The sequence below is a fragment of the Hyaena hyaena genome, unplaced genomic scaffold, assembly GCF_003009895.1.
Source record: "Hyaena hyaena isolate Hyena2069 unplaced genomic scaffold, ASM300989v1 scaffold_876, whole genome shotgun sequence".
NCBI lineage: Eukaryota > Metazoa > Chordata > Mammalia > Carnivora > Hyaenidae > Hyaena > Hyaena hyaena.
In genome coordinates this window covers 436,399-446,613 of record NW_024081512.1, presented here as the reverse complement: position 1 = coordinate 446,613, position 10,215 = coordinate 436,399, and the positions used below count along the sequence as shown (strand labels likewise).

Below are 10,215 nucleotides of genomic sequence, written 5' to 3'. Positions count from 1 at the left end.
CGTGGGGCTTGAACCCATGAGCCGTGAGGTCATGACCTGAGTGGAAGTCGGACGCTCAACCAACTGAGCCACCCAGGTGTCCCAAGAATATCTTTTTTTGTTTGTAGATAACTCACTACTGCACTCTTCAACTATTTTAGCAGCCACAGCACACCGGTAGCTCAATTACAATTGTGGTCAATTACAACCACTAGGTATTTTCCCCACTGGAACCGCTAAGGAGCAGACCTCCCTGAGGTGAATTTGATCGCAGATGATTTTAATGACTGTGCTGTTTCAAAGAGAGTCATAAATATTTTGCATCTTGCAACTCGGCTGCCTAAAAGAGGTTTGAGTAACCACACCCAGCCCCCTCCAATTTGAATCGGACACCCCACTGATGCTGAAAGGTCTCGTGGACTTACACATTCTTCAAGATCTCTGGGCACAAGGCCATCCCCTATCGATAATTCCAAAGTCCAAGAAACTCTGAAAACCAAGCTGGTTTCTTGTTTTTGGGGTTTGTTTTTTTGTTTTTTTGTTTTTTAAATCATCTGAATGCAAAACTTGACCGGAAGCTATTTACAGCCTATATTCCTCTCACTTAGTATGAATTTAGGCGTGTTTCTGCAGAAATATTTTATTTGATTAAAGGTTTCGTCTCCAGTGCTCGTTGAAAGCTTACCGCTAAAGATTCAGTATGTTTATCGCAGTAACCTGTTACATCAAAAATAAATTTGAAATCAAAAGCACATCTGACCTTAAGGGTAGCAGATGAAGGATTAAGGATCTTTGTCCAAGCCCTACCTGCGTGTGATAAAATCAATTCACATACTGTTTTCCTGCTCTGTGACATGGTATCTACTTTGAATGCTCTAAATAAAGCCACCTTTGATTTGAGATGCTTTCTGCTAACATCAAACATTGGTCAGTCCCGATCATTTCTAACTAATCTTTCCAACGACCTGGAGACAGAGGCCACCAAGACTGCCCCTATTATTTCCACATGTAAGTGAAATACCTAAGATCACATGGTGGCCTCCTTGGGAACCCTGTGACATTTTTGGCACTCATTCCTACCTGAGGTATTTAGATTCAAAAGAACACAGGAAATTAAATCGGAAGAATTTCCTCCTATACATCTGTCAGATTAGAACTTTGTGGAATAAAATTGTATCAGTTTAATGCAACTTCATGTTATAAAATGAAGCCTAAATATTATTAAAGTATTTTATTCAAAAGTGTAGTCTCGGGGTGCCTGGCTGGCTCAGTCAGTGGATTCTGCAATCTTGATCTTGAAGTCATGAGTTTGAGCTCCATGTTGGGCATAGAGATTACTTACAAAAAAAAAAAAAAAAGGAAAAGTGTAGTCTCCATAAATTATCTTTTTAAAGCTTTTATTATTGTCTTCTTAACATTTTTATTATTTTATTATTTTTATTTTAGAGAGAGAGGGAATGCCAGCAAGAGAGAGGGGCAGGGGGAGAGAATCCTAAGCAGGCTCCATGCTCAGCACGGATCCCGATGTGAGGCTCAATCCCATGCTCCCAAGACCACGACTCTGAGACCATGACCTGAGCTGTGATGCCCAACCGACTGAGCCACCCAGGCGCCCCTAAACTGTCTTTATAAAAAGGTGTGAGTGGTAAGTTGAATTTGTGTTTGACTTCTCTTCCCAAGTTGAAATTACTTAGAAAGTTCCCCGCACACCTATGTGGACTCCAATGGAGCCATCTGTGATTGCTCTGTGCTCTTGGAATGCTCAAACGAGTCAAGGAGACTCTGCAGTAAAAGTCTCTCATTTAGCTCACAAGGAAACAACATGATGTGATGCCAGCCTATTTCTCCTGTGGCCTTAAATGCGTCTGAGTTTTCAGCCGTTAAATAGTGATAGCAGGGGCCACACCTTCAAGGGTTGTGGTACGAGTTACCTGTAATTTTTGTAATGTGCCCAAGTGCGAAAGAGAGCACTGAGCCAATGGCAGGTGTATAGTTATCTTTGTATATTTATAACCACCATTTCCATCAGGAAGAATGGCAAGGCTCATCTACACTTAATCTGAGAACCCCAGGTAGTCAGAATGCAGGAGACAGAGAACTGGAATCTCCATTCCACTAGGCAGAAGCAGAAAACAAGGATTCTGGGAGGAAAGACGGGTGGTGTGATCTCATCTGAGAACACAAGGAACTAACAGGCTGTGGATGGAGGCAATAACATCCATAAAGGCTCAGCTATGGGATGAACATTTGCTTTAATTCAATCAAGTGTACCAGATGCTGGTGTTTCAGTACTGAGCGCCTTTCAGCACCTGCTTCCCCGACACAGTTTGTTCGAGAAAAGGGAAAGATACAAGGAAAGCCATCAGCAGTGGGATAGATAGCTCAAGAGCACTGAAATGTAAATATAAACTCATTTCCAGGCAAAATTGGAAACAAGGCTATGTTTACACTTCAGTGTCCTTGAGCTATCTAACCCACTGCCTAAGTAAATAAATATGGTCCTTCCTTTTGTTGATGTCTTTTACACACTTGTGGGACAGGGATCGGGACAGGGATCAAGGCTTCTGCAGGATATTATCTTCCCTAGAAGATGGCCTGGGCAGTTTGCTTTTTCCAGTGCGATTCTGACAGAACCTGGAAGGTATTCCATCGAGTGTCCCTTCTACTAAGGACGCCCATGTCAAGCCTGCGAGTTCTACTTCAGTGAGCTTCAGGGTCCTAAGAAAGGAAAAAGGCACATTTTTCCTTTTCCTTCCTCCCGTACTCCTCCATCCTCCCTGCGGGCATCTGAAGGAAGAGCAGGCCGGCCTTCCTTTGAGCAATTAACTTTGTGATGAGGACCCAAGCAAGGGAGTGACTCTCAAGCCTGGGCTAACCATGTATCTACCGGGGAAGCCTTCCAAGTAGTGACTTACAGCCCTCCTGCAGCATAATGGCAAGATCTGAGGGGAGAGGGGTGGCCATGCTGCTTTTCTAGTCCCCAGTAATGAGCTGGGATGTGATGACATAAGGCATTCTGCTCCCACCGGAGACCCTAAGATGATACCAACACCTGCCCAGCTCCTCGTCTTGTCTGCCAGTCATGACGAAGCTGGAAGCCTACTGACAAGGGAAGAGACTGAGCTTGCCGTCCACGGAGGGTGATGTGGCCCGAGCACATCCTTAAAGTGGGTGACGAGGCCCCAGGTGATGGAGGAAAGGATCACATACTCAATTGGGAGGGAAAGGTTGACTGTACAATGGCAAAAGGAAACAGAACTGAGAGAAGACAAACAAGTTGAAGATAAATGTACTAATTTTCTAGAGATTTCTTTTTGCTTTAGGGATTCTTTACACTTCTCCATAGAACATGCTGGGTCGTAGGTGTGGTCTGAAATGCAGCGTGAACAGGTGGGTGAGTCAGGTGATCGGCTGTGCAGACATCATATGGTGATAATATCGTCTCTTTGTGAATATGGCATTTGTGAGTCAAGAACTTTAGGATATTTTAAAAAGGACATTTAAAAAAGATTGCACAGGGAAGAAGAATATTTTATCCCTTCCCCTAGGTATGCAACACCTAGGCAACACACACAAAATGAAATTCTAATGGTGCCTACTAAGCCTATTTGAAAACAATCCTATCTGGTTCCCATAAAGGGATAGTCAGACAGTCAAGTTCTAGTTTTCCAATCCGGAAGCCCTCAAAGGAATGGAGGTAGAACTTGTACAAGTTTTTTAAACGATGTAACTGTATGGAATGGCCTGTCATTTCCCCCCAGTTGGTACTCATTTCTATGCTGATGAAAGTTGGAAATGTTTGACACAAGGAAAAAGCTTGAGATGTTATTGGGCCAGGTGTATTCAAATAAAATCAAAAAACAGCAACATTAGATATATACAAAACAGCATAAGTGAAACACGATGTGATGTAGCATTTTCTATTCAAAGCTCACAGTAGAACAATTTAGTAAACAAAACCTCTCATCCTCCTTCCTGCAGGAGCTCATTGGAGCCTTGCAGTCACTTCTGTTGCTTTCATATCCTCGTATAAATAGTCTCACACACACCTTACACAATTTAGAAAAGATTGCTGAATCACAAAAGAGACCCAAATCTGGCGGTTTTTACTGTCTTGAGTACAACTAAAATTAACATTTCATCGTTAAAATAATGTTCAAATCATTGGAAGCAATAAAGAGAATACTTATGTCTTATAAGGCCTTATCAGGCTCTGCAGAGATTAGAATCTTATTGTTCTCCCAAAGTACATTGTCCAAAAAAGTCTCTCAGATAGGAAATTGTGGGATTGAAGAGCTGGGCCGTTGAAAAATACTCCTTCTGAAGGTACAGCAGTTCCTTTGCTTCTTCTCTCTTTCCTGGGAGGTCTGGGCCAGCCCTGGCCGTCGGTGGGATCCACGTGGGGACACACGCGAGCTCTGCACGCTCACAAACCACACTTCTGAAGGAAACAGAGCAGAAGAACATGGCGGCTGGACACTTCTGTAGGGAGCAGAGCAGAAGAACATGGCGGCTCCTCTGCTTTGTGTCTGGGGGTTCCGAGCTGTCTCCATGGAAGGAAGATCTTCAACAGTCTCAGACATCAGGGGCAGGGGAATCACTGCAATCTGGGAGAGACCATTTTAACCTGCTGACTGACTTCAGGTGCAACATGTAACAGATCAGATTAGTAATTTTTTTTTTTTTAACAGATAAGCCAAAGCATAGAGAAAACGCAAACAAGGGTCATGATATGCGTCTGGTTACTTCGCTTTTTATAAACGAGTTTCGTTCTGCTACTGTTTTGAGAGTCGCTGTGAGGGCCTCTGAACCTGCGGGTCACACATCGAGCTGTAAACAAGAGGCCAATGGCTTCTTCTCAGAAGGCCACATGCAGACGTCCGTCTAGCGAAGCAAGACTGCCGGCTGGGAGCGGGCCACGCGGCTACTGGTGGGCATCAGCCGACGAGAAAGGGAATACTTTCCCATGTCGAGAGTGTTCTTCCTGAGTAACTGGGCCTCGCTTCCAGGAAGCAGGGCCGGTCGATGATCCTAGCGTATGAAACACCGCGCAAACCAGCGGTGGTCCTGTTTTCTTTTTGAACGAGGCAGCCGTCCCAGCCGATGGCCACCAGACTCCCTGTGCATTAAGGCTGCTGCTGGTACTGCCCTTCGGTGGCGGTATAGAAATCATCCAGGACGCTCTGCAAGTAATCAAACGTCGGCCTCTCCTCTGCCTTTTCTTTCCAGCACATTTTCATGATGTCATAGAGCTCGTCTGGGCAGTTCTCCATGCGGGGCATCCTGTAGCCCTGCGACAGGGCAGTCATCACGTCGGCGTTCGTTCTCCCTGAAGCGAAAGAGATGCTCTGTTTAGAAACCTGACCGAGGGTCGAGCGCTGGAGGGGTCTTTCTGCTCCCTACATCCTACATCCGTTACTGAAGCAGGCTGCAGAAGCTGTGAGGGATCGAACTGTGTCCCCTCCTCCCAACCCCCCAAATAGATTCACAGGTTGACATCCTAACCCTCCGCCTCGGAAAGTGACCGCATGTATATATAGTTTTGAAAGAGGTAATCAAGTTAAAATGAGGCCCTGAGGGTCTACTCTAACCCAATCTGACTGATGTTCCTTTCTTTTTTATTAAAAAAAAATTTTTTTTAATGTTTTTTATTTATTTCCGAGAGAGACACAGACAGCATGAGCAGGGGAGGGTCAGAGAAAAGAATCTGAAGCAGCTCCAGGCTCTGAGCTGTCAGCACAGAGTCCGACACGGGGCTTGAACCCATGAACCGTGAGATCATGACCTGAGCCGAAGTCGGACTTTTAACCAACTGAGCCACCCAGGCACCCCTGATGTTCCTTATACTGAGAGACTGGGACACTGGGGGATGCACGGGCACCGAGAAACTGCCGTGTGAAGACACTGCAAGAAGATGGCCATCTCCAGGCCAATGAGGAGCCTCGGGAAAAGACAAACCTGCCAGTATCTTCTGGCTTCCAAAGGTGTGAGAAAATCAATTTCTGTTGTTTGAGCTATTCAGTCTGTGGTATTTTGTTACGGCAGCCCTAGCAAATGGGTAGGGAGGCTAAGGAGGTTTTGGTAAGTGACAAAATAACATAAATTTTACTACAAAGAAGATCAAGATGACATTCGGTTTGTTGGAGTGAAAACAGGCAAACAAGAGAAGCAGAAGACAGGGCAAGGTCTCTGAGTGACAAAGGGATAATGGACTTGACTGACCTTAACTGATTTACTCAAACCCCATTCTAACCCTCAATCTCTTTTGTGGTATTTTTTCTGACTTCTACCTGTAATACACATGCCAAAAAAAAAATCATCCTCATGTACATTATCGCATTCCAACATCTATATTTTTTAAAACCAGCTTTTCAACGTAAGTTTACTTAAGGAAGTCAACATCCTTAAAATCAGGGGGCGCCTGGGTGACTTAGTCGGTTAAGCGTCCGACTTTCGCTTAGGTCATGATCTTCCGGTTCGTGGGTTCGAGCCCCACATCGGGCTCTGTGCTGACTGCCAGCTCGGAGCCTGGAGCCTGTTTCAGAGTCTGTGTCTCCCTCTCTCTGACCCTCCCCTGCTCATGCTGTCTCTCTCTCTCTCCTAGAAATAAATAAAAAATATTTTTAAAAAATCCTTAAAATCAGCTAGTCCAATGGACAATGTCCCAATCATTAAGTTGCCTCCTACAAAGTCTTCAGTACAGAGCTCACACTGACCCTACAATGTGCAGGGTCTTAACATCCAGTGAGGGGAAGGGGAGTGTTCGTTATTCTGACTGACTTCTGCAGAAGGACTGCCTTTAATGTCGTCAAATGTCAGTCGTTGATAATGAGAATAGCTTTAAAGAAAAAGAAAGAACATTTTCCTCCATGTTTGAAGTGGGGCAGAGGCAGATGTGCGTTCAGTAGTACCTGTCCACATCTGGATGTTTTCCCTACTTTGTGGACATCTTAGCATGTAGGGAAAAAGCTACATCAGGTGGAATGTTTCTATGTAGTATCTGATACCTGGCATATGAGGAATTCCATTTATCACGACCAATGCCTTTCCATAGCCACAGGTTTTACCAGTGCTGGTCACCGAGAAGATTCTAAAAGATAGCTAGAAGTGAAATGTCTTTGACCAGATGTGAAACAGAACCTTCTTTTGAATTTCGTCTCTGATCAGTGGTTTTCAAATTGTGGGTCATGGCCCATTTGAGATCAACAAATTGATTTTTTTAGGGGGCTACTGGTATTTTTAAAAATAAATTATAACATGGGGCGCCTGGGTGGCTTAGTCGGTTGAGCGTCCGACTTTCGCTTAGGTCATGATCTCGCGGTTCGTGGGTTTGAGCCCCGCATCGGGCTCTGTGCTGACTGCCAGCTCAGAGTCTGGAGCCTATTTCAGAATCTGTATCTCCCTCTCTCTCTGACCCTCCCCTGCTCACGCTGTCTCTCTCGCTCTCCTAGAAATAAATAAAAATATTAAAAAAAAATTATAACAGAATGAAAGAGAAAAGATCAGAATGCCCTTGCATGTAGTAAAAGCTAGTGCTATTCCGTGAGGCCTTTCGTTTTGCTGGTGGAGTGGTTTCTGTTTATCTCTTACTGTGGGGGGGCAGGATCAGTGACCTTTGAACTCCTCAGCTCTTAACTAACCTTTCTTTTTCTAAGGACACAGTGACCCGAGGCCCTGCGTGGATTTAAACCCTTGCAAGAAGACATGATTATTTCAGTTTTGGAAAAGTCCTTGTTTTTGCAATGGAAAGATCCAAGCGAACCTTATAATCATTGGGACCTCCTGAAAGTTGTTTATTTACATGGTGAATTAATTTTGCTCAAGTCTTCTGAAACACTATCTTCAGGAATGTTCTAACGGAAAGACTTCAACTTATTCTCATTGCTTGAAGCCAAGGGACCGGTGTGCAACACTCTATTCGTCTGGGGTTCTAGTCTCCATAAATTACATGGCGTCAGCACTGCTCTGGCTCTTGCAACTGATTAAGCTTGCTTGGGCAAATTTCAGTTGAAATCTCTGTGCTTGCTTCTCCTTGGGCGTTGGGTGAGGCCCTGAGATCTTGGTAGAAGGATTACACCCAGGATGATAGAAAACAGCATCTGGACCAGCAAACTTCTTAGGAGTATCTTTTTCATCCTTTTTAAAAAAAGTTTATTTATTTATTTTGAGAATTTGAGAAAGCACAAATCAGTGAGGGGCAGAGAGAAAATCCTGGGCTCTGTACTGTCAGCACAGCACAGAGCCCGACGCGGGGCTCTAACCCATGAACCATGAGATCATGACCTGAGCCAAAGTCGGACCCTTAACCTACAGAGCCACCTGGGCATCCCCTTTCTTCTGCTTTCTGCCTGGAGAAACCCTAGCTGAATTAAAAAAAAGGTCAGAACGTGCCCCCAGAAGAGGTTTTCTAGCCCGGCCCCGACTTGGCTCACTGCAGATTTCTCTCTCCTCATTCTCATCTGTTTCCCTAACCCTGGAGAACTCTCCAGGATGCATACAGGCCAGATATGCTCCATTCTGCCTGAGGGAATTTGACTTGATAATCGGATAAGAGAGAAATCGGAATGCACAAGTAAATCTACAAGCAAAATAAGGCTATTGAATGACAAGTCTTCTGGAAGAAGGAAAGAAAGGGGGGGGAGGGGAGGGAGACCTCAATCAGACCCTCAGGCTAAAACTGATATGTGGCCACTGCTCTGTCTCTAGGTTCAAGAGAGCGAACACCCATTGGCTGGTGATGGAAAAAGCAAGTAGTTTCGTACCCCATCCTCCATTCTCGCCACAAGCATTGACTGGGTGCTGCCTATGGGGAGTGAGCTGGCATGAAGGTCTGACAGGTGCAAAGCTGAGTAAGAGTCTTGCCCTCAAATGGCCAGGGGGAAGATGCCCCCCTCCCCGGGGGAGGGAGGTGGGAGGGAGCAGGAAGTGAAATCTGGAGTGGGTAGGAATTAGCAGACGTTAAACGTTGGTGAAGGAGCAGAGGAAGGAGAGAAACGCAGTGCCGTGGAGAACAGAAAAGGAACAGTCAGCGACTCTCGGCTCTGAATGGGAGTCCAGTGGCTTCAGACACCACAACGGACTTTAGCAACAAGGGGCCCTCGGTGTGTGGCAGCACGGGAGCAGCAGCTGCCAGGGGCCAGTCTCCCACCCCGTGATACTTCCCAAAGGGCAACGGTTTTGTTTTCTTTTTCTTTCGGGCACCGCCTGTGCCCAAGGTGAGCATTTACAGCAGATGAATCCCCTGATTCCAACTCACATGCTGGACGTGGCTGCTAAGAAACAGCCAGGAAAGGGGCACCTGGGCGGCTCAGTCGGTTAAGCATCTGACTTCGGCTCAGGTCATGATCTTGTGGTCCGTGAGTTCGAGCCCTGTGTCAGACTCTGTGCTGACAGCTCAGAGCCTGGAGCCTGCTTCGATTCTGTGTCTCCCTCTCTGCCCCTCCCCTGCTCACGCTCTGTCTGTCTCTGTCTCTCAAAAATGAATAAACGTTAAAAAGAAAGAAAGAAACAGCCAGGAAAAACATGCTTCACAAAACTTTGTCAATTTCAAACCTCCCTTTTCTTTGTAAGAGCAAAGCAAAACACAACCCCGACCACAAAGAGCCCCTCTATTTTCTTTAGAAAATTCATATATAAATAGGATTACAGTTTGCTTTTAAGATAGTGAAGTAAGGATCTTTTGCCCCGCCCCTCCCCCTCCCCCCCTTTAATTTATCCTAAAACGCAAGGACAAGAAATAGAGACTTCAGCTCCGCATTTGGTGCATCCAGGAGCCTCCTGTGTCCCGGGGGCAGAAGTGCCCAAGCCAAGAGCAGGGACGTGGACAACACGCACTCAACAGACGGTTGAGGTTGGTGGCTGCAGACAGACTGGTACTAGAACCCGCCTGGCAGGCGGCCCACGGTACCGCTGGAGAAACTGAGGGCGACACGCCCCACGCTCAGGAAGGCCAGCCCTGGTGGAGGAGGGGGTCAAGTGCGGGCAGAAGGAGCTAGAAGCAGGGCTGCAGATGGGAGATCAAGACCCTCTGACACACACCAGAGCTGAATGAACCCTGGAGACACAAGCCGGACGCAAGACGGCAAATACTGCATGATTCCATTTATAGGGGGTTCCTGGGACTGTCCAATTCATAGGGATGGAAAGTAAAATAGAGGTTGCGGGGGCTGGAGGGCAGGCGACTTATTACAGCTTCAGTTTGGGATGATGAAAAAGTTGTGGAAATGAAGGGTAGCG

The 10,215-nt window shown here is 45.9% G+C and overlaps 1 protein-coding gene across 2 annotated transcripts in view; it reads right to left on the bottom strand.

The window, feature by feature from the left end:
• Positions 1–3,800: 3,800 nt before the first annotated feature.
• The window catches only part of LYN (LYN proto-oncogene, Src family tyrosine kinase), a 64,385-nt gene continuing 57,970 nt past the window's right edge, over positions 3,801–10,215 (bottom strand). For both annotated transcript variants that reach the window (XM_039220288.1, XM_039220289.1), the window contains exon 12: positions 3,801–5,308. In XM_039220288.1, coding sequence (XP_039076219.1) covers positions 5,106–5,308 — 203 coding nt within the window. In that variant the 3' untranslated portion in view covers positions 3,801–5,105. The remainder of the gene's footprint in view (positions 5,309–10,215) is intronic.